The sequence below is a fragment of the Salmo salar genome, unplaced genomic scaffold (assembly GCF_965601325.2).
Source record: "Salmo salar unplaced genomic scaffold, fSalSal1 ptg000587l, whole genome shotgun sequence".
Taxonomy (NCBI): domain Eukaryota; kingdom Metazoa; phylum Chordata; class Actinopteri; order Salmoniformes; family Salmonidae; genus Salmo; species Salmo salar.
The window spans coordinates 335,002-359,823 of NW_027675427.1; the positions used below are offsets into that span (position 1 = coordinate 335,002).

Consider the following 24,822-nt stretch of genomic DNA (forward strand, 5'->3'; position numbering starts at 1 on the left):
TCTGGGTTTTGGGTTATGTTCTATGTTTTTTGAATTTCTATGTTCTCTCTAGTTTAGTATTTCTATGTTAGGTATTTGGGTGTTGAACTCTCAATTGGAGGCAGGTCGTTGTGTCTTTTTTGGTGTATGTGTTTATTTTTGGTTCACCTTCTTTGCCAATTAAATCAAAAAATAAGATTAGTGCACATTTCCCCGCTGCGTCTTGGTCCGCTTTATCCGACGCCAACCGTTACAGAAGGTTCCTGGCAAAGAGGATTGACAGTTACGTAAAGGGTCAGAGCCACTGAGTGGACAAAATATAAAGGATACCTTCCTAATATTGAGTTACGCCTGGTCAGTTTGTCATGGAAAGAAAGGTGTCCTTAATGTTTTGTGTTAATTACATAATAATTATACATTTATGGAATGTTTTATGTAGCCTATTGTTTTCTATTTATTCAACCTGCCATCTACCCACCTGGGGACTGAGGGTTATGAGAGAACCCCCACATCACTAGCTTCTCTTTATTCAACCTGCCATCTACCCACCTGGGGACTGAGGGTTATGAGAGAACCCCCACATCACTAGCTTCTCTTTATTCAACCTGCCATCTACCCACCTGGGGACTGAGGGTTATGAGAGAACCCACACATCACTAGCTTGCAGGTTCTGCAGCCTTGTAAAGATAAGGAGGGGACGACTGGGAGGCAGGTTGGCATTTATTGTCATGAATCTTGTTCTGGAGGCAGGTTGGCATTTATTGTCATGAATCTTGCCCTGGAGGCAGGTTGTCATTTATTGTCATGAATCTTGCCCTGGAGGCAGGTTGGCATTTATTGTCATGAATCTTGCCCTGGAGGCAGGTTGGCATTTATTGTCATGAATCTTGTTCTGGAGGCAGGTTGGCATTTATTGTCATGAATCTTGCCCTGGAGGCAGGTTGGCATTTATTGTCATGAATCTTGCCCTGGAGGCAGGTTGGCATTTATTGTCATGAATCTTGCCATGGAGGCAGGTTGGCATTTATTGTCATGAATCTTTATCTGGAGGCAGGTTGGCATTTATTGTCATGAATCTTGCCTTGGAGGCAGGTTGGCATTTATTGGTATGAATCTTGCCCTGGAGGCAGGCTGGCATTTATTGTCATGAATCTTGCCCTGGAGGCAGTTCAGCAAAGTATTCCCTAGCTGGCACAGGCACAAAGTAATACAATCCGATTTTAATCCTAACCTCAACCCTAACCACACTGCTAATCCTTCCCTTAAATTAAGACCATAAATCAACATTATTTTCCACATCCAATTCTGACTTTGCAGCTGACATATCTAGAGGAAATCGCACAGTTCTGCCTCCAGGTCAAGATTCATGACAAACGTCAACATGAGACAGGGAGAAGCAATGTAAAAATCAATAACGAAATTGTTTTCACAATTAACATGCTTTTTCTTGTTTCAAATATGTTTTATTATGAAAAGTACAATATATCCATGTATACTTGTACAACTATGGAGCGTGTGTCCACATATAATTGTACAATTTGTTTTTCCAACATAAAAGACAAGAAATGATCACATTGGTATTTTAACAGTGTTATTGTAAGAGTTTAAATGTTTAAACAGAGGATACATCTAAAACAGTATAAAACAAGTGCAGTATGTTGTGAGAATGTTACTTTAACGTCGACTCATAACGTCACACTATAACTTCATGGGAGTCTTGTGGAAAGACTGCATGTTGTTTTGGGTGGATTGAGTGACGTCTTCATCAACATTTTGCAGAATATTCCGGTAATATTTTCACCTTTTGTCGGCTGCAGACATTCATAAGGAGTTCCAGTAGTTTATTTGCCATTTGCAGGTATTAAAAGTAATACATACATTGTAATTCCTTGTTGGATCTCTCTCACATACAGGACAGTACATACCAGTGGAGGCTGCTGAGGGGAGGACGGCTCATAATAATGTCTGGAACAGAGTGAATGAAATGGAACACATGGAAACCACGTGTTTGATACCATTCCACTTATTCCACTCCAGCCATTACAAACCTGTCCTCCCTAAATAAGGTCCCACCAACCTCCTGTGGTACAAACACAAACAGTAAAATATATCATAAAAAATGCAAAGTGGTAAAAGATCAGAAAATATTACAAGCCTGACATGTGTGAGTGTCCAGTGTGTGTTTGTCCATTGTGTTTGTCCATTGTGTGTGTGTGTGTCAGTGTTTATGTGTGTCAGTGTGTGTGTTTGTGTGTGTGTATCCAGTGTGTGTGTGTGTGTGTGTGTGTGTGTGTGTGTGTGTGTATCCAGTGTGTTGGTGTGTGTGTATCCAGTGTGTCAAGTGTGTGTGTGTCAAGCGTGTGTGTGTCCAGTGTGTGTGTGTCAGTGTGTGTGTGTCGGTGTGTGTCTGTGTGTGTCCAGTGAGTGTGTGTGTCCAGTGTGTGTGTGTTTCCTGTGTGTGTGTGTGTGTGTGTGTGTGTGTGTCTTGTGTGTCCAGTGAGTGTGTGTGTCCAGTGTGTGTGTGTGTGTATGTCCAGAGTGTGTGTTTGTTCAGTGTGTGTGTGTGTGTGTGTGTCCAGTGTGTGTGTGTGTGTGTGTGTGTGTGTGTGTGTGTGTGTGTGTGTGTGTGTGTGTGTGTGTGTGTGTGTGTGTGTTCAGTGTGTGTCTGTGTTGAGTGTGTGTGTGTGTCCAGTGTGTGTGTGTGTGTGTGTGTGTGTGTGTGTGTGTGTGTGTGTGTGTGTGTTCAGTGTGTGTCTGTGTTGAGTGTGTGTCTGTGTGTTGAGTGTGTGTGTGTTCAGTGTGTGTGTCCAGTTTGTGTCCAGTGTGAGTCCAGTTTGTGTCCAGTGTGTGTGTGTGTGTGTGTGTGTTTGTGTGTGTCCAGTGTGTGTGTGTGTGTGTGTGTGTCCAGTTTGTGTCCAGTGTGTGTGTGTGTGTGTGTGTCCAGTGTGTGTGTGTGTGTGTGTGTGTGTGTGTTTGTGTGTGTTTGTGTGTGTGTTATTTCAGGGACACTGAAGAGCCAACATCATAAACCCTAAATCCTGGATAGAGGGGCTCAGTGAATGTGGAGGTGAATGTGATCAGGTGGGTCAGTGTGTCAGAGGAGGCTCTATAGAAGGACAGAGTGCCGGCTGGCCAGTCCAGATACACTCCTACTCTGTGGGGGCTGGAGGAGGGGACGTCTATGGTAGTGAGATTATTATTGTGCCTGGCAGAGTATCTGTTGTCAGAGCAGATCAGACTCCAGGACTTGTCATTACATCCAAGACAACAGTCATCACCCCATCCTCTCCTGCTGATTCCTTTATATGTCACTCCTATATCAGCCCCCATTCTCCCACTCCACTCTACCTCCCAGTAACAACGCCCAGTCAGACCCTCTCTACACAGCACCTGTCCGCGGTCCTCAAATCTCTCTGGGTGATCAGGATACGGCTGCTCCTCTCTCCTCCATGTCACCTTTCTGTTCTCCTCAGACAGAGAGAGGTGTCTGTTTACTGTGTTTAGGTCCAGTGTGAGATCACAGACATCTGATGGATGAAACCAGACACAATATTAGAAATCATCATCATTCACATTAGAATGTTAACTCACTTTTCACTAATTCATTTAATGTAGATGTTTCTAGGTATCAAAAGGAGAAGTTAAGGTAACTTGAGACTTGTTGAATGATCATATGTTATACTGTATGGTAATATAATACACACTTATTCACATTAATTACACACACACACACACACACACACACACACACACACACACACACACACACACACACACACACACACACACACTGTCATATCAACTCTTTGTAAACGTTGGTGTCCCTGATTTCTGCTTCTGTAGAACTACAGCTGATGTTTAATATGACCAAGTCAGTAATGATGGTGGTCTTTGACTTAACTTGAATTAAGACTTATTCTTAGTCATATTCTTCACAGCAGTCAACACTCACATTTTCTAAGTCCAGGTTTCATTCTGTTCTCTCCACTATTTTCCACACTGTAGCGATAAGCAGAAAAACAGACAGTCATTGAGGGATACACCTGAACTCTCTCACACACACACACACACACACACACACACACACACACACACACACACACACACACACACACACACACACACACACACACACACACACACACACACGCATATAACTTTGTCCAAGTGGTGGTCAGAATGTTTGTATTACCTAGCCTGAAAAGTCAATCATGTCTGATATGAACATTGACATAAACCCTCTACATACTTGAGTTTCTCCAGTCTGCAGTGTGGATCCTCCAGTCCAGCAGAGAGCAGTCTGACTCCTGAGTCTCCTGGGTGATTGTAGCTCAGGTCCAGCTCTCTCAGGTGTGAGGGGTTTGACCTCAGAGCTGAGACCAGAGAAGCACAGCCTTCCTCTGTGACTAGACAGCCTGACAGCCTGCAAAGAGTCAAATCATATTAAAACCACACTGCTATTCTTTGGTGGTGAAAATAGTGGCAGTATATTTCTTCAACATATTCAGATACATCAGTGTCCTGAAACCTGCCATATCTATTCAGAAATGAATGTATCATTTTTAGAAATGACAAATTATCAAATTATTGTTTGTAGAGAGAAAAATGTATAGTACAAATATTTTAGCTTTGGCAGCAGCTAATGGGGATCCAATTAATACAAATACAAAAACTTGTTGACCAACTACAGGAATACTGACCTCAGAGTCTCCAGTTTACAGTGTGGATCCTCCAGTCCAGCAGAGAGCAACTTCACTCCTGAATCCTTCAGGTCATTGTTACTCAGGTCCAGCTCTCTCAGGTGTGAGGGGTTTGACCTCAGAGCTGAGACCAGAGAAGCACAGCCTTCCTCTGTGACTAGACAGCCTGACAGCCTGCAAAGAGTCAAATCATTTTAAAACCACACTGATATTCTTTGTGATGAAAATAGTGGCAGTATATTTTTTCATCATATTCAGATACATCAGTGTCCTGAAACCTGCCACATCTATTTATAAATTAATGTATCTTTATTTTAAATTATCATATTACTTGTAGAGAGAAATATGTACAGTATGAATATTTGAGTAGACTGACCAGACCAGTTTAAAAGCAGTATCAGTCAAAAGACAGACAGTGAGGTATCAGATTTAGATTGTATTGAGTATACAGTCCACACCATATCTATTTTGACAGTGAAGATAACATTTTAAATGTGGCTCTAAACTCCAACATTTTGAATTTCAGATCAAATGTTTCATATGAGGTGACAGTATATAATGTCACCTTTTATTTGAGGGTATTTTAATACATATCTGTTTCACCATTTAGAAAAATGAAAGCACTTTATGTATCTAGTCCTCCTATTTGAAGAAGTCATAAGTATTCTGACCAGTTCATTTATAGTGTATTAAAGTAGTCAAAAGTTTAGTGTTTGGTTGTAAACTCATTGGTTGCATTTGCAGTTTGTTTTGGTTGTGTTTTGGGTTGTGTTTTGGGTTGTGTTATGGGTTGTGTTTTGGGTTGTGTTATGGGTTGTGTTTTGCCCAATATTAAAATAGTGGATGGTGTAACGTCTGCTTGCAACTCTCAAAGACGTAGATCTGAATCACCTGAATTCTGATCACCTGTTCACACACCTGTATGTCATTATAACCATTTAGTTCAGTTCTTTGCACCCCCATCATTGTGATGTAATGTTTGATTTGTGACACAAGGCTATGCGGAGCGCTGAGTTTCCTTTAATTTACTCCTCCCGTGTATGATGTTTTTGCCTGCCTCCCTAACGACACCTTTTGCCTATTCCCTGCCTGTACCTTAGCCCATTGGATTTCCTGTTATCAACCTATTCCCTGCCTGTACCTTAGCCCATTGGATTTCCTGTTATCAACCTGTTCCCTGCCTGTACCTTAGCCCATTGGATTTCCTGTTGTCAACCTATTCCCTGCCTGTACCTTAGCCCATTGGATTTCCTGTTATCAACCTATTCCCTGCCTGTACCTTAGCCCATTGGATTTCCTGTTATCAACCTATTCCCTGCCTGTACCTTAGCCCATTGGATTTCCTGTTATCAACCTATTCCCTGCCTGTACCTTAGCCCATTGGATTTCCTGTTATCAACCTATTCCCTGCCTGTACCTTAGCCCATTGGATTTCCTGTTATCAACCTATTCCCTGCCTGTACCTTAGCCTATAGGATTTCCTGTTATCAACCTATTCCCTGCCTGTACCTTAGCCTATAGGATTTCCTGTTATCAACCTATTCCCTGCCTGTACCTTAGCCCATTGGATTTCCTGTTATCAACCTATTCCCTGCCTGTACCTTAGCCCATTGGATTTCCTGTTGTCAACCTATTCCCTGCCTGTACCTTAGCCCATTGGATTTCCTGTTATCAACCTATTCCCTGCCTGTAACTTAGCCCATTGGATTTCCTGTTATCAACCTATTCCCTGCCTGTACCTTAGCCCATTGGATTTCCTGTTATCAACCTATTCCCTGCCTGTACCTTAGCCCATTGGATTTCCTGTTATCAACCTATTCCCTGCCTGTACCTTAGCCTATAGGGTTTCCTGTTATCAACCTATTCCCTGCCTGTACCTTAGCCTATAGGGTTTCCTGTTATCAACCTATTCCCTGCCTGTACCTTAGCCTATAGGGTTTCCTGTTATCAACCTATTCCCTGCCTGTACCTTAGCCCATTGGATTTCCTGTTATCAACCTATTCCCTGCCTGTACCTTAGCCTATAGGATTTCCTGTTATCAACCTATTGCCTGATCTCCCGGACCACGGCCTTTTCCCTGCCTGTTGCCTTTTTGGACCCTTTTTGATCTTCTGCCTGCCCCTGGACCTGTGGTCCTTTACAATAAACACCTGCTGAGCCCTGGACCTGTGGTCCTTTACAATAAACATCATTAATGATTCATTCATGATTATTCATAATCATGGTAGCATCCACATGAATGTAGAAGTGTTCTGAAACATCTTCTATTCTTACTGACAATACAAGTGAAGTGACTCCAAAATGACAGGACATTATTTACCATTCAGTTTCTATTAGGAAAAACATCATCCAAAACACAACCAAGACAAACTGCAAATGAATTCAACAAGTTAGTAGAATCACAAGCTTGATGTAATCACTGCAGGCATGGAACATGGGACCAAATACTAAACTTATGACAACTTTAATACAATATAAGTGAATTTGTCCGAATATGTACAACTTTTTCAAATGGGAGAACTAAATACATAAAGTGCTTTCCTTTCTTAACAGTAACACAGCTATGTATGAAAATACCCTCAAATAAAAGGTGACATTCTGTACTGTCACCTAATATGAAACATTCTATCTCAAATCCAAAATGCTGGAGCATAGCACCACATTTAAAACTATAAGCTTCACTGTCCAAACACATATGGTGTGGACTATGTGTTTCTGGTAAACACATGTGGATCTGGTGAACAGTTATCACTTTTTGACCAACTACAGGAATACTGACCTCAGTGTCTCCAGTTTACAGTTGGGATTCCCCAGTCCAGCAGAGAGCAGCTTCACTCCTGAATCCTTCAGGTCATTGTTACTCAGGTCCAGCTCTCTCAGGTGTGAGGGGTTTGACTTCAGAGCTGAGACCAGAGAAGCACAGCCTTTCTTTGTGACTCCACAGCCTGACAGCCTGCAACGAGATCATCATGACTTCACAAACACACTGTTAATTTAACACCAGTAGTGTAGAAGGACAACGGTAGATGCATGTGGTTCATATTCCCAAACAACATATAGATTCATCTTCCATCAATGCATTTATTCAATATGTTTTTCAATATACATATTATAATACATATTTTTCTCTAAACATAATATTTCTTCCTGATGAATACTTCTTATATGTTATTTTATTTACTCACAGAGCAGCTCTGGAGGCTTTGACCACTGGCAGCAGCCTCAGAAGAGTTTCCTCTGATCTGGAGAATTTCTTCAGGTCAAACACATCCAGCTCCTTTTCTGAAGTCAGCAACACAAAGACCAGAGCTGACCACTGTGCAGGTGACAGGTTGGGTTCTGAGAGACTTCCTGAGCTCAGGTAGCTTTGGATCTCCTCCACTAGAGAATGGTCATTCAGTTCATTCAGACAGTGGAACAGATTGATGCTCCTCTCTGGAGAGAGATTCTCCCTGATCTTCTCCTTGATGTACTTGACTGTTTCTTCATTGCTCTGTGAGCTGCTTCTTGTCTTTGTCAGTAGACCTCGTAAGTGCTTCTGATTGGACTCCAGTGAGAGTCCCAGAAGGAAGCGGAGGAACAGGTCCAGGTTTCCAATCTCACTTTGTAAGGCTTTGTCCACAGCACTCTTGTAGACAGTAACTTCAGACTTATCTCTGTACAGCAAAGAAAATATACTGTACTTTATTTGCTGTTTGTCCATGAGATTCTCATTGTTGTTGATGAATGAGAGGAACACATACACAGCAGCCAGAAACTCCTGAATGCTCAGATGAACAAAGCAGTACACCTTGTCTTGGTACAGAACACATTCCTCTTTAAAGATCTGTGTGCACAATCCTGAGTACACTGAGGCTTCATTGACATCAATGCCGGCCTCTTTCAGGTCTTCTTCATAGAAAATCAGATTGCCCTTCACTAGCTGTTGAAAAGCCAGTTTTCCCAGTGACAGAATGCTCTCGTTATTCCAGTGTGGACCTGTCTCTTCTTTCCCAAGATACTTTTCATTCTTCTGTTTGGTATGAAACACCACAAGGTGTGTGTACATCTCAGTCAGAGTCTTGGGCATCATTTCTGTCTTATGTTTCAGCATGTGTTCGAGGACTGTTGCAGAAATCCAACAGAAGACTGGAATGTGGCACATGATGTGGAGGCTCCTTGATGTCTTTATGTGTGAGATGATTCTGCTGGCCAGGTCCTCATCACTGAATCTCTTTCTGAAGTACTCCTCCTTCTGTGGGTCATTGAACCCTCGTACCTCTGTCACCTGGTCAACACACCCTGAAGGGATCTTATTGGCTGCTGCAGGTCGGGTAGTTATCCAGAGGAGAGCAGAGGGAAGCAGATTTCCCTCGATGAGATTTGTCAGCAGAACATCCACTGAGGTTGACTCTGTGACGTCACAACAGATCTTGTTCTTCTGGAAGTCTAGGGGCAGTCGGCACTCATCCAGACCATCAAAGATGAACACAACTTTGTACTTGTCGTAGTTGGAGATTCTTGATTGTTTGATTTCCATTGAGAAGTGATAGAGAAGTTCAATCAAAGTGTGTTTGTCCCCTTTCATCAAATTCAGCTCCCGAAAAGGGAATGAAAACACAAATTGAACATCCTGATTTGCTTTTCCTTCAGCCCAGTCCAGAATAAACTTCTGCACAGAGACTGTTTTTCCAATGCCAGCGACTCCCTTTGTCAGCACAGTTCTGATACGTTTGTCTTGTCCAGTTAAGGGTTTGAAGATGTCGTTACATTTGACTGCAGTCTCTGGTCTTGCTTGTTTCCTGGTTGTTGTCTCAATCTGTCTCAGCTCATGTTCATTATTGACCTCTCCTGTTCCTCCCTCTGTGATGTAGAGCTCTGTGTAGATCTTATTGAGAAGTGTTGGGTTTCCTTGTTTAGCGATCCCCTCAAATACACATTGAAACTTCTTCTTTAGATTAGATTTGAGTTCACGTTGGCAAATCACAGCAGGATCATCTGAATCTAGAAATAACACAGAGGATATTAATATTACGTCTGTTTTAATGCCTACAGTATTGTAGGACTGTTATAAAGTTTAAATTATAATCATTTATTCTCTTAACTGACTGTATAAATGTTAAATGTTTTCATAATGCATTACAGACTGGTGTGACTGATTATATTATTATTGGTATTATTGATGGTATTATTAATGTTGTCTCTCTCTCTCTCTGTCTCTCTCTCTAAATTAATCACCACATCACATCCGATCTGCTACTTGATGAGGTCACTAGGTGTTGTGTTAAGGTTGCTACAATATCATTGAGTTACACAGCTACTTTAGCTGTACTTTAGCTACAGCTTTTAACCTGTTAGGGCTAGGGGGCAGTATTGACACGGCTGGATAAAAAACATACCCGATTTAATCTGGTTACCACTCCTACCCAGTAACTAGAATATGCATATACTTATTACATATGGATAGAAAACACCCTAAATTTTCTAAAACTGTTTGAATGGTGTCTGTGAGTATAACAGAACTCAAATGGCAGGTCAAAACCTGAGAGATTCCTTTACAGGAAGTGGCCTGTCTGACCATTTCTTGAACTTCTTTTCCATCTCTATCATTTACTAAGGATCTCTGCTCTAACGTGACACTTCCCACGTCGTCCATAGGCGCTCAGAGCCCGGGAAAAAACAGAATGTCGTCATTCCAGCCCCAGGCTGAAACACATTATCGCCTTTCTCAAGTGGCCGATCAAGGGACACTGGGCTTAGGCGCGTGACCCGACCGCCCCCGCCTTTGGGATTTTTTCCTCTGTTTGCCGAAAAGGAGATTCCCTGTCGGAATATTATCGCTTTTCTACGAGAAAAATGTCGTAAAAATTGATTTTAAACAGCGGTTGACATGCTTCGAAGTACGGTAATGGAATATTTAGAATTTAATTGTCACGAATTGCGCCATGCGCGCGACACTTCTTTACTATTTCGGATAGTGTCTGGAACGCACGAACAAAACGCCGCTATTCGGATATAACGATGGATTATTTTGGACCAAACCAACATTTGTTATTGAAGTAGCAGTCCTGGGTGTGCATTCTGACGAAGACAACAAAAGGTAATCAAACTTTTATAATAGTAAATATGATTATGGTGAGTGCTAAACTTGCCGGGTGTCTAAATAGCGAGCCCGTGATGCCTGGGCTATGTACTTAGAATATTGCAAAATGTGCTTTCACCAAAAAGCTATTTTAAAATCGGACATATCGAGTGCATAGAGGAGGTCTGTATCTATAATTCTTAAAATAATTGTTATGCTTTTTGTGAACGTTTATCGTGAGTAATTTAGTAAAATGTTAGCGAATTCCCCGGAAGTTTGCGGGGGGTATGCTAGTTCTGAACGTCACATGCTAATGTAAAAAGCTGGTTTTTGATATAAATATGAACTTGATTGAACAAAACATGCATGTATTGTATAACATAATGTCCTAGGGTTGTCATCTGATGAAGATCATCAAAGGTGAGTGCTGCATTTAGCTGTCTTCTGGGTTTTGGTGACATTATATGCTGGCTTGAAAAATGGGTGTCTGATTATTTCTGGCTTGGTACTCTGCTGACATAATCTAATGTTTTGCTTTCGTTGTAAAGCCTTTTTGAAATCGGACAGTGTGGTTAGATTAACGAGGGTCTTGTCTTTAAATAGCTGTAAAATAGTCATATGTTTGAGAAATTGAAGTAATAGGATTTTTAACGTTTTGAAAATCGCGCCACAGGCTGCCAGTGGCTGTTACGTAGGTGGGACGCAAGCGTCCCACCTAGCCCATAGAGGTTAAACGTTATAAAACATCATTCAACATGAGGCAGACAGATCTTACATTTCTCCAGTGTGTCAGCAAGCTCCTTCTGGTTCATTTTCCTCAGGACGTGCAGTGTGATCTTGAGAGCCCCCTCTCTGGCACTGCTCTCCTGCTTCTCATCTTCAGCATCCACCACTTCCTTATCCTGCTTCGGACTCTCAAAGCCTTCTGGGAGTTCAGGACTAAGAATCCTCTTGAACATCTTCAGCTCGTTCTTCACAAATGTCATAATTTTCTCTTCAAGCAACTAAAATAAATCAAGTAAATAAGTTAAGCAAGAGAAGAAATGCTTTCTCATTAACACAATAATGAATAATTGACAGATCAACTTTACTTGAGGAAAACAAAAACAAATGTACATAACAGGATCACATACACTGAATATGGAGTCCAGGTCTGTTTGATGACTCTGGGAAGACTGACCACTGAGAATCTCTGACTCTGATCTCTCCTGTTGGTTTCTGTGGACAAAACATGAGATTACAGTACACACACACACACACACACACACACACACACACACACACACACACACACACACACACACACACACACACACACACACACACACACACACACACACACACACACACACACTGTTTTAGGACTATGAAAATGGACTAAAGGATTAGCCTATGGATTATGAAAACAACAATAAGAAATGTGAAAATGGGATAGGAGAAATGACTAGAGACAGTGTTGTTTAACCTGTTGGGTCTAGGGGGCAGCATTTGCACGTCTGGATAAAAAAAATGTACCCGATTTAATCTGGTTACTAATCCTACCCAGTAACTAGAATATGCATATACTTATTATATATGGATAGAAAACACTCTAAAGTTTCCAAAACTGTTTGAATGGTGTCTGTGAGTATAACAGAACTCATTTGGCAGGCAAAACCCTGAGACATTTTCTGACAGGAAGTGGATACCTGATGTGTTGTATTGATTTTAAACCTATCCCATTGAAAAACACAGGGGTTTAGGAATATTTTGGCACTTCCTATTGCTTCCACTAGATGTCACCAGCCTTTACAAAGTGTTTTGAGTCTTCTGGAGGGAGATCTGACCGAACAAGAGCCATGGAACGGTGATGTCCCATTAGACACCTGGCGCGCTACTTCATGTTGGGTACCCTCGTTCCAATACGTTATAAAAGGCTATGCATTCGTCCACCTTGAATATTATTCATGTTCTGGTTAAAAAAGGCCCTAATGATTTATGCTATACAACGTTTGACATGTTTGAACGAACGGAAATATATTTTTTCCCCTCGTTCATGACGAGAAGTCCGGCTGGCTTACATCATGTGCTAACGAGACGGAGATTTTTGGACATAAATGATGAGCTTTTTTGAACAAAACTACATTCGTTATGGACCTGTGATACCTGGAAGTGACATCTGATGAAGAGAATCAAAGGTAATGGATTATTTACATAGTATTTTCGATTTTAGATCTCCCCAACATGACGTCTAGTCTGTATCGCAACGCGTATTTTTCTGGGCACAGTGCTCAGATTATTGCAAAGTGTGATTTCCCAGTAAGGTTATTTTTAAATCTGGCAAGTTGATTGCGTTCAAAAGATGTAAATCTATAATTCTTTAAATGACAATATAATATTTTACCAATGTTTTCTAATTTTAATTATTTAATTTGTGACGCTGACTTGACTGCCGGTTATTGGAGGGAAACGATTTCCTCAACATCAATGCCATAGTAAAACGCTGTTTTTGTATATAAATATGAACTTGATAGAACTAAAAATGCATGCATTGTCTAACATAATGTCCTAGGAGTGTCATCTGATGGAGATTGTAAAAGGTTAGTGTATCATTTTAGCTGGTTTTATGGTTTTGGTGACCCTGTCTTTGACTTGACAAAACATTACACACAACTCTTGTAAATGTACTGTCCTAACATACTCTAAATTTATGCTTTCGCCGTAAAACCTTTTTGAAATCGTAAAACGTGGTTAGATTAAGGAGATGTTTATCTTTCAAATGGTGTAACATAGTTGTATTTTTGAAAAATTTGAATTTTGACATTTATTTGGATTCAAATTTGCCGCTCTTGAAATGCACCTGCTGTTGATGGAGTGCACCACAGGTGGCACGCTAGCGTCCCACCTAGCCCCAAGAGGTTAACTCACAGACCATGACCCATGAGTTCTTCTTACCTTTGTTCAGTAGAAAAGTCTCCCTCTCTAAACACTATAGGTGTACCCATAGACCGGTCACTCTTCATGGACACACAGCTGGGGACAGGGGAGGCTGGTCTCTCCTGCTTGATTGGGCTTCAACACAACAGAGACAAACATTACATCTCTCATCTACTCTGATCTCAGATGGGAAACATAAGAAGAGTTCCAAAACGCTACATATCACTTTACAGAAATGAGCTTTTATTGTTTAAAGAAATTATGTATTAATTATTACATCTCTCACAGACAAGGATTTGTTTAAAATCTATCACTTGATGGTTTCATTTCAGAGAGACAAAAATCATGTTTTTTTATGCAAAATGTTATATATCTCCCTCACTCTCAAATGTGACCGACCGGCTCAATATTGTTATCATAAAATTGTTATCTCACCTCTTAGCTTTGGTGTCATGTCCCCCAGAGAGATGCATTTTGGAGGCAGGGCCCCCCTCCTCTCTCTCCCCAGAGAGACTCATTTTAGAGCACTGACCCCTGTAAACAGAGATCCAGCATGTTGGTTCTGGTTAACACAGAGACAACTAAACAGAGATCCAGCATGTTGGTTGTGGTTAACACAGTGACAACTAAACAGAGATCCAGCATGTTGGTTGTGGTCAACACAGTGACAACTAAACAGAGATCCAGCATGTTGATTGTGGTTAACACAGTGACAACTAAACAGAGATCCAACATGTTGGTTGTGGTTAACACAGTGACAACTAAACAGAGATCCAGCATGTTGGTTGTGGTTAACACAGTGACAACTAAACAGAGATCCAACATGTTGGTTGTGGTCAACACAGTGACAACTAAACAGAGATCCAGCATGTTGGTTAACACAGTGACAACTAAACAGAGATCCAGCATGTTGGTTGTGGTTAACACAGTAATAACTAAACAGAGATGCAGCATGTTGGTTGTGGTTAACACAGTGACAACTAAACAGAGATCCAGCATGTTGGCTGTGGTTAACACAGTAACAACTAAACAGAGATGCAGCATGTTGGTTGTGGTTAACACAGGGACAACTAAACAGAGATCCAGCATGTTGGTTGTGGTTAACACAGTGACAACTAAACAGAGATCCAACATGTTGGTTGTGGTTAACACAGTAACAACTAAACAGAGATCCAGCATGTTGGTTGTGGTTAACACAGTGACAACTAAACAGAGATCCAGCATGTTGGTTGTGGTTAACACAGTGACAACTAAACAGAGATCCAGCATGTTGGTTGTGGTCAACACAGTGACAACTAAACAGAGATCCAGCATGTTGGTTGTGGTTAACACAGTGACAACTAAACAGAGATCCAGCATGTTGGTTGTGGTTAACACAGTGACTAATTCTTGAATGTCAATTGTTCTCATTCATTTATTATCTCTTTGAGAAATATATTTTTAACAACTTTCTCTTTTACTTCACTACATTCATGAAGAAAATGATGTACTTTTTACTCCATACATTTTCCCTGACACCCAAAAGTACATGTTACATGTTGAATGCTTAGCAGGACAGAAAACGGTCCAATATGAACACTTATCAAGAGAACATCCCTACTGCCTCGGATCTGGAGGACTAACTAAACAGAGCACATCCCTGGTCATCCCTACTGCCTCTGATCTGGAGGACTCACTAAACAGAGAACATCCCTGGTCATCCCTACTGCCTCTGATCTGGAGGACTCACTAAACAGAGAACATCCCTGGTCATCCCTACTGCCTCTGATCTGGAGGACTCACTAAACAGAGAACATCCCTGGTCATCCCTACTGCCTCTGATCTGGAGGACTCACTAAACAGAGAACATCCCTGGTCATCCCTACTGCCTCTGATCTGGAGGACTCACTAAACAGAACATCCCTGGTCATCCCTACTGCCTCTGATCTGGAGGACTCACTAAACAGAGAACATCCCTGGTCATCCCTACTGCCTCTTATCTGGAGGACTCACTAAACAGAGAACATCCCTGGTCATCCCTACTGCCTCTGATCTGGAGGACTCACTAAACAGAGAACATCCCTGGTCATCCCCTGCCTCTGATCTGACAGACTCACTAAACACAAATGCTTCATTTTTAAATGACGTCTGAGTGTTGGAGTGTGACCCTGGTTATCCGTAAATTAAAATAACAAGAAAATTGTGCCGTCTGGTTTGCTTAATAAAAGGAATTTTAAATTATCACTACTTTACTTTTACTTTTGATGCTTAAGTATATTTTAGCAATTACATTTACTTTTGATACTTAATTATATTTGAAACCAAATACTTTGACTTTTACTGAAGAAGTATTTTACTGGGTGACTTTCACTTTTAATTGAGTCATTTTCTATTAAGGTGTCTTTACTTTTACTCAAGTATGAGAATTGAGTACTTTTTCCACCACTGTTCTAACGTTCTAGAGACATATGAGCCACAGTTTCAACAGACATTTTGTAACTGCGTGGGCTACAAAGTTACTTTCAGTTTCATATAAGGAAATAATGTAACGGTCACTGGGTGAATTCGTTTTGCATTGCCCGGCTCCCCGCGTGAGCAGCGTTTACGCATTTTAGACCATTCCATTGTTCCTTAAAATAAAACTCCACTCACCTGTAGCACCGGGCCATGCAAAACGAACTTCCCACTGTCGCAGGGCACTGAGACGCAGAGTTCTAAACCCAGAAGCGTTTCTTCAAGACATCTCTCTTACATTATTTTAGCTAAACATATAATTTACTCGAAACCAAGTTTAGCTTTGTTTTTTCCTCCAAAATGTGAGTTACTTTAGGACTTTAATAATTGTTTACAGGCCTACAAACCCAAAAGGTTTTAATTTGAGAATGTTCATTTGTTGGCTTCAAATATTAAATTGTCTTAAAATATTTGATGATTAGTTGAATCAGGTGTGTAAGTGCTGGTAAGAACAAAAGGATTGAGAAACCCTGAGATAAACATAAAACCATATAATGTAAAAGCTCCTCCACCATCTTTACCAGACGTTTTACTGATAACATGTAGACCTACTGATTAGTTTCCACTTTGAAAACTGCTGTCTGTCAGCAACTCAGCTCAAGTAGCAGTTCTACTAACTAGTAACATCTCATTACAGATATTCATTATCTTACTCTGTCCTTTAGAATGAATTATTGTTCAGAAATACTTACTTATTTGTCAGTAATCTCCATATAGCGTCTTCTGCTCTGTCGTCTCAAAATGGATCCTGAACAAAAGAACAACTTTACTTTCTGTTTCAATCAGCCGTCTCCCCACCCTGAAAATAAAGTGTTTTATTGGTATCTTCCACTAGATGGCAGTAAACACCTGCTGTAACTACACTTTACAACAGCATTCCTTATTCATAAAGGCAGTGTCTCAAAGGAGGAGTGCTGAATCAGGATCAGGTCCCCCTGTCCATGTAATCTGATTCATTATGATCTAGGATCAGGTCCCTCCTCTCCATGTAATCTGATTCATTATGATATAGGATCAGGTCCCCCCTCTCCATGTAATCTGATTCATTATGATCTAGGATCAGGTCCCCCCTCTCCATGTAATCTGATTCATTATGATCTAGGATCAGGTCCCCCCTCTCCATGTAATCTGATTCATTATGATCTAGGATCAGGTCCTCCTCTCCATGTAATCTGATTCATTATGATCTAGGATCAGGTCCCCCCTCTCCATGTAATCTGATTCATTATGATCTAGGATCAGGTCCTCCTCTCCATGTAATCTGATTCATTATGATCTAGGATCAGGTCCCCCTCTCTCCATGTAATCTGATTCATTATGATCTAGGATCAGGTCCCTCCTCTCCATGTAGTCTGATTCATTATGATCTAGGATCAGGTCCCCCTCTCTCCATGTAATCTGATTCATTATGATCTAGGATCAGGTCCTCCTCTCTCCATGTAATCTGATTCATTATGATCTAGGATCAGGTCCCCCCTCTCCATGTAATCTGATTCATTATGATCTAGGATCAGGTCCCCCCTCTCCATGTAATCTGATTCATTATGATCTAGGATCAGGTCCCTCCTCTCCATGTAATCTGATTCATTATGATCTAGGATCAGGTCCCTCCTCTCCATGTAATCTGATTCATTATGATCTAGGATCAGGTCCTCCTCTCTCCATGTAATCTGATTCATTATGATCTAGGATCAGGTCCCCTCCTCTCCATGTAATCTGATTCATTATGATCTAGGATCAGGTCCCCCTCTCCATGTAATCTGATTCATTATAATCTAGGATCAGGTCCTCCTCTCCATGTAATCTGATTCATTATGATATAGGATCAGGTCCTCCTCTCCATATAATCTGATTCATTATGATCTAGGATCAGGCCCCCCCTCTCCATGTAATCTGATTCATTATGATCTAGGATCAGGTCCCCCCCTCTCCATGTAATCTGATTCATTATGATATAGGATCAGGTCCCTCCTCTCCATGAAATCTGATTCATTATGATCTAGGATCAGGTCCCCCCTCTCCATGTAATCTGATTCATTATGATCTAGGATCAGGTCCCCCTCTCCATGTAACCTGATTCATTATGATCTAGGATCAGGTCCTCCTCTCCATGTAATCTGATTCATTATGATCTAGGATCAGGTCAGCGGGCCTGCTAGTGATAGTGGTGGAGTCAGCACCGCCACACGTGGAGATGTATCCACTCAGTCCAGTAGACCTGCTAGTGAATGTGGTGGAGCCAGCACCTCCACACGTGGAGATGTATCCACTCAGTCCAGTAGACCTGCTAGTGATAGTGGTGGAGATGTATCCACTCAGTCCAGTAGGCCTGCTAGTGATAGTGGTGGAGATGTATCCACTCAGTCCAGTAGACCTGCTAGTGATAGTGGTGGAGATGTAGCCACTCAGTCCAGTAGGCCTGCTAGTGATAGTGGTGGAGATGTATCCACTCAGTCCAGTAGACCTGCTAGTGATAGTGGTGGAGATGTATCCACTCAGTCCAGTAGACCTGCTAGTGATAGTGGTGGATATGTATCCACTCAGTCCAGTAGACATGCTAGTGATAGTGGTGGAGCCAGCACCTCCACACGTGGAGATGTATCCACTCAGTCCAGTAGACCTGCTAGTGATAGTGGTGGAGATGTATCCACTCAGTCCAGTAGACCTGCTAGTGATAGTGGTGGAGCCAGCACCTCCACACGTGGAGATGTATCCACTCAGTCCAGTAGACCTGCTAGTGATAGTGGTGGAGATGTATCCACTCAGTCCAGTAGACCTGCTAGTGATAGTGGTGGAGCCAGTACCCACTCAGTCCAGTAGGCCTGCTAGTGATAGTGGTGGAGCCAGCACCTCCACACGTGGAGATGTATCCACTCAGTCAAGTAGACATGCTAGTGATAGTGGTGGAGCCAGCACCTCCACACGTGGAGATGTATCCACTCAGTCCAGTAGGCCTGCTAGTGATAGTGGTGGAGATGTATCCACTCAGTCCAGTAGACCTGCTAGTGATAGTGGTGGAGCCAGTACCTCCACACATGGAGATGTATCCACTCAGTCCAGTAGGCCTGCTAGTGATAGTGGTGGAGATGTATCCACTCAGTCCAGTAGACCTGCTAGTGATAGTGGTGGAGATGTATCCACTCAGTCCAGTAGACCTGCTAGTGATAGTGGTGGAGATGTATCCACTCAGTCCAGTAGACCTGCTAGTGATAGTGGTGGGGATGTAACCACTCAGTCCAGTAGACCTGCTAGTGATAGTGGTGGGGATGTATCCACTCAGTCCAGTAGACCTGCTAGTGATAGTGGTGGAGATGTATCCACTCAGTCCAGTAGACCTGCTAGTGATAGTGGTGGAGCCAGTACCTCCACACATGGAGATGTATCCACTCAGTCCAGTAGACCTGCTAGTGATAGTGGTGGAGATGTGTCCAGTCAGTCCAGTAGACCTGCTAGTGATAGTGGTGGAGCCAGTACCTCCACACATGGACATGTATCCACTCAGTCCAGTAGGCCTGCTGGTGATAGTGGTGGAGATGTATCCACTCAGTCCAGTAGACCTGCTAGTGATAGTGGTGGAGCCAGTACCTCCACACGTGGAGATGTATCCACTCAGTCCAGTAGGCCTGCTAGTGATAGTGGTGGAGATGTATCCACTCTGTCCAGTAGACCTGCTAGTGATAGTGGTGGAGCCAGTACCTCCACACATGGAGATGTATCCACTCAGTCCAGTAGGCCTGCTAGTGATAGTGGTGGAGATGTATCCACTCAGTCCAGTAGACCTGCTAGTGATAGTGGTGGAGATGTATCCACTCAGTCCAGTAGACCTGCTAGTGATAGTGGTGGAGATGTATCCACTCAGTCCAGTAGACCTGCTAGTGATAGTGGTGGGGATGTATCCACTCAGTCCAGTAGACCTGCTAGTGATAGTGGTGGGGATGTATCCACTCAGTCCAGTAGACCTGCTAGTGATAGTGGTGGAGATGTATCCACTCAGTCCAGTAGACCTGCTAGTGATAGTGGTGGAGATGTGTCCAGTCAGTCCAGTAGACCTGCTCGTGATAGTGGTGGAGATGTGTCCAGTCAGTCCAGTAGACCTGCTAGTGATAGTGGTGGAGATGTATCCACTCAGTCCAGTAGACCTGCTAGTGATAGTGGTGGAGATTTATCCACTCAGTCCAGTAGACCTGCTAGTGATAGTGGTGGAGATGTGTCCAGTCAGTCCAGTAGACCTGCTAGTGATAGTGGTGGAGATGTATCCACTCAGTCCAGTTGGCCTGCTAGTGATAGTGGTGGAGATGTATCCACTCAGTCCAGTAGGCCTGCTAGTGATAGTGGTGGAGATGTATCCACTCAGTCCAGTAGGCCTGCTAGTGATAGTGGTGGAGATGTATCCACTCAGTCCAGTAGACCTGCTAGTGATAGTGGTGGAGATGTATCCACTCAGTCCAGTAGACCTGCTAGTGATAGTGGTGGAGATGTCTCCACTCAGTCCAGTAGACCTGCTAGTGATAGTGGTGGAGATGTATCCACTCAGTCCAGTAGACCTGCTAGTGATAGTGGTGGAGATGTATCCACTCAGTCCAGTAGACCTGCTAGTGATAGTGGTGGAGATGTATCCACTCAGTCCAGTAGACCTGCTAGTGATAGTGGTGGAGATGTATCCACTCAGTCCAGTAGACCTGCTAGTGATAGTGGTGGAGATGTATCCACTCAGTCCAGTAGACCTACTCCATGACCCACAGCAACGCAGTCTTCTATGGACCAGTTTATTCCAAAGTCTATGTCTTTAGCAAAACAAGGCCACATTGATATTGCATTGGCTAAAATGATTGCCACCGATTTCCAGCCATTTTAGATTGTGGAGGTTTTAGAAATTATAGCAATAATGTAAATCCAATGTACACAATTCCAAGCAGGAAAACCCTTTCAAAATCACTTTTCCACAAATGTACGAGAGCACACAGGCTTCAGTGTGGAAAAGAGTCTAAAAAGCTACTGCAGTTTGCCTTACCACTGACTGCTGGACATCAAGGGTAACCACTTCTTACATGTCGGGTACATGTCACTTCATTGAAGATTTTTTCGATGTCTAGCTGTCTTCTGGACTGCTTTGAGTTCAGCGACAGACACACCCAGAGAACTTGGCAGAGGAACTGTTGAGAGTGGCCAGAGAAGGACAAGTAGATGGAAAAGTGGTCTGTTGTGTTAGCGACAATGCAGCTAACATAACCAAAGCCATGAAAATGTTTAATAAATTGACCCATCATCCATGTCTTGCCCATACAATCAACCTGATTGTAAGAGATGTTCTGAAGGTGATGAAGCCTACTGTGGACAAAGTGAAAGCAGCTGTGGAATACTTCCACAGGAGCACAGTAGGTGCTGAAAAACTAAAGTCTACACAACGCCAGATGGGGATGCATGAGCTGAGGCCTAAACAAGACTGCACTACAAGGTGGAATTCAACATTTTATATGTTGAAGCGGTTTCTTGAGTCAAAGGATGCCATCATCTCTACCCTGGGCATTGTCAATGCACCTGTTGATGCTCTGACCCAAGAGGAATGGGAGGTGGTGGAGGAGGTGTGCAGTCCTGGAGCAGGTCACTGTGGAGATCAGTGGAGTGAGGTACAGTAAGCAGTTATTACTGCATCATTATTTAATCCAGTATTATATATGTATATGAGCAGTAGATGAGAATGTAGTATCAGTAGACTAAACATGAAGCTGAACTAATAAGTTACTGTTCTCTCTTTTCAGCTATGTGACCACCTCAACAATGATACTCCTGTGTAAGGGTCTGCAGCGAATCACAGCCAGACGCCAGAGAGAAGCAAATTTAATGTGACCGAGTTGATGGACACCCTATGTTCATCAATGGACAGAAAGTTCCACAGAATGGAATATAATCACGTGCTATCAGAAACCGCTGCACTTGACCCCAGGTTTAAGAAGTTAGCCTTCAGTGATGCCATAGCGATTGATGAGGCTCTTCAAAGAATAACCTCCGCAGCAGGGAGGGACAGCCCCAGCAGTCAGCTGGCTCAGGCACCAGGGCATCAGGAAGAAGAGGGATCAGATGGAGGGACAGCCCCAGCAGTCAGCTGGCTCAGGCACCAGGGCATCAGGAAGAAGAGGGATCAGATGGAGCAGAAGCACCAGCAGTAGTGTCACAAACGTCTGCTGTTTGGATGCTGTTTGACGAGAGAGCAACTGGGGATGCAGCACGAAGGAATCCCTCAGCAGATGCCATAATGGAGGTCCGATCCTATTTGGAGGAGCCCCTCCTGCAGATCCTCTGAGCTGGTGGAAGAACAAGGCCTCTGTCTGCCCACGGCTTACTAAAGTCATGACAGGGAGACTCTGCATAGTGGCCACATCCGTTCCCTCTGAGAGGGTCTTCTCAAAAACAGGACAAATAATTACTGAGAGAAGAAACCGCATCAGCCCCTCGACAGTGAGGCAGCTTGCATTTCTGAATGCAAATCTCTCATAAAAGCAAAATATGGTCAGCATTGCTGTGTGCTGCTGGTTGTAACATGGTAATAAAGAAGAGAGAGAAAAGAGGGACCAGTTTAATGTTTTAAGTGGGATGCTGCAGTTTTGCACATTGTTATTTATTTTTCTTTGATATGGTTAAATATTCTATTATTATGTTGTTCAGGTTGTATTCATTTTCAATGGTTAGATTTATATGCACTTTGTTTATATACATTAAAAAGTTATACTTTAAATGCACATGTGTAATAGCATCATTATGTTTTACATTTATTTCAAATTGTGGGATGCTGCAGTTTGGCAAATTGTTATTTATTTTTCTTTGATATGATGCAATATTCTATTATGTTGTTCAGGTTGTATTTATTTTGAATGGTTAGATTTATATGCACTTTGTTTATATACATTAAAAGTTATACTTTAAATGCAAATGTTTAAGAGCATTCTTTTTCATAACAAACAAAATGCATTTTTAAATACATTGTGGTTAAGGTAGAGTATGATTTCATTTAATAATTTAATTAGAATTGTTTTAACACCAATCATAGTCAAACACGTCACCACCCATTTATATAACAATAGTTATATAACAACAGTATCCAGCGGGTGGGGCTAACAGTCAGTTGCATGTGACAGCAGTAACTCATGACATTGTACTGAATCATGCTTCAGTTTTTATATTATAGTCCTTCTTCAAGACATCTCTTTTACATTATTTTAGATAAACATATAATTTACTAGAAACCAGGTTTAGCTGTGTTTTTTCATCAAATATGAATTCTAGTAGGCCTTTAATAATTGTAAACAGGCCTTCAAACCCAAAAGGTTTTCATTTGAGAATGTTCATTTGTATGCCTCAAATATTAAACTGTTTTAAAATATTTAATGATTAGTTGAATCAGGTGTGTAAGTGCTGGTCAGAACAAAAGGATTGAGAAACCCTGAGATAAACATAAAACCATATAATGTAAAAGCTCCTCCACCATCTTTACCAGACGTTTTACTGATAACATGTAGACCTACTGATTAGTTTCCACTTTGAAAACTGCTGTCTGTCAGCAACTCAGCTCAAGTAGCAGTTCTACTAAAACTGCTGTCTGTCAGCAACTAAGCTCATATAACAGTTCTACTAACTACTACTAGTACTATATCTTACTCTGTCCTTTAGAATGTATTACTGTTCAGAAATACTGAGAAATACTCACTTTATTTGTCAGTAATCTCCATATAGCGTCTTCTGCTCTGTCGTCTCAAAATGGATTCTGTACAAAAGAACAACTTAACTTTCTGTTTCAATCAGCCGCCTCCCCACCCTGAAAATAAAGTGTTTTATTGGTATCTTCCACTAGATGGCAGTAAACACCTGCTGTAACTAGATTTAACAACTATGTGTTTGGTTTCATAAAGGCAGTGTCCCAGAGGAGGAGTGCTGATATGGTATCAGGTCCTCCTCTCCATGTAATCTGATTCATTATGATCTAGGATCAGGTCCTCCTCTCCATGTACTCTGATTCATTATGATCTAAGATCAGGTCCCTCCTCTCCATGTAATCTGATTCAATGTGATCTAGGATCAGGTCCCCCCTCTCCATGTAATCTGATTCATTATGATCTAGGATCAGGTCCCCCCTCTCCATGTAATCTGATTCATTATGATCTAAGATCAGGTCCCTCTCTCCATGTAATCTAATTCAATGTGATCTAGGATCAGGTCCCAATCTCCATGTAATCTGATTCATTATGATCTAGGATCAGGTCCTCCTCTCCATGTAATCTGATTCATTGTGATCTAGGATCAGGTCCCCCCTCTCCATGTAATCTGATTCATTATGATCTAGGATCAGGTCCCACCTCTCCATGTAATATGATCCATTATGATCTAGGATCAGATCCCCCCTCCCCATGTAATCTGATTCATTATGATCTAGGATCAGGTCCCCCCTCTCCATGTAATCTGATTCACTATGATCAGGTCCTCCTCTCCTTGTAATCTGATTCATTATGATCTAGGATCAGGTCCCCCTATCCAAGTACTCTGATTCATTATGATCTAAGATCAGGTCCCTCCTGTCCATGTAATCTCATTCATTATGATCTAGGATCAGGTCCCTCTCTCCATGTAATCTGATTCATTGTGATCTAGGATCAGGTCCCTCCTCTCCATGTAATCTGATT

General features: G+C 42.0%; 1 protein-coding gene and 1 long non-coding RNA gene across 2 annotated transcripts; both read right to left on the reverse strand.

Moving 5' to 3' along the window:
• Positions 1-1,420: 1,420 nt before the first annotated feature.
• Positions 1,421-10,073, reverse strand: LOC145876403 (NLR family CARD domain-containing protein 3-like). Its single transcript, XM_082972181.1, has 6 exons — positions 7,866-10,073; positions 7,460-7,633; positions 4,680-4,853; positions 4,229-4,402; positions 3,932-3,978; positions 1,421-3,506 (listed from the first exon to the last, which is right to left on the reverse strand). The coding sequence occupies exons 1-6, from the start codon at positions 9,245-9,247 to the stop codon at positions 2,974-2,976; spliced, it is 2,484 nt and encodes an 827-aa protein (XP_082828307.1). The 5' UTR covers positions 9,248-10,073; the 3' UTR covers positions 1,421-2,973.
• A 3,584-nt stretch (positions 10,074-13,657) lies between these two features.
• On the reverse strand, positions 13,658-23,960 carry LOC145876409 (uncharacterized). Its single transcript, XR_014391528.1, has 5 exons — positions 23,853-23,960; positions 21,162-21,303; positions 16,843-16,898; positions 14,093-14,191; positions 13,658-13,792 (listed from the first exon to the last, which is right to left on the reverse strand). It is a non-coding gene; the product is annotated as an uncharacterized LOC145876409 (long non-coding RNA).
• Between the last annotated feature and the right edge of the window lie 862 nt (positions 23,961-24,822).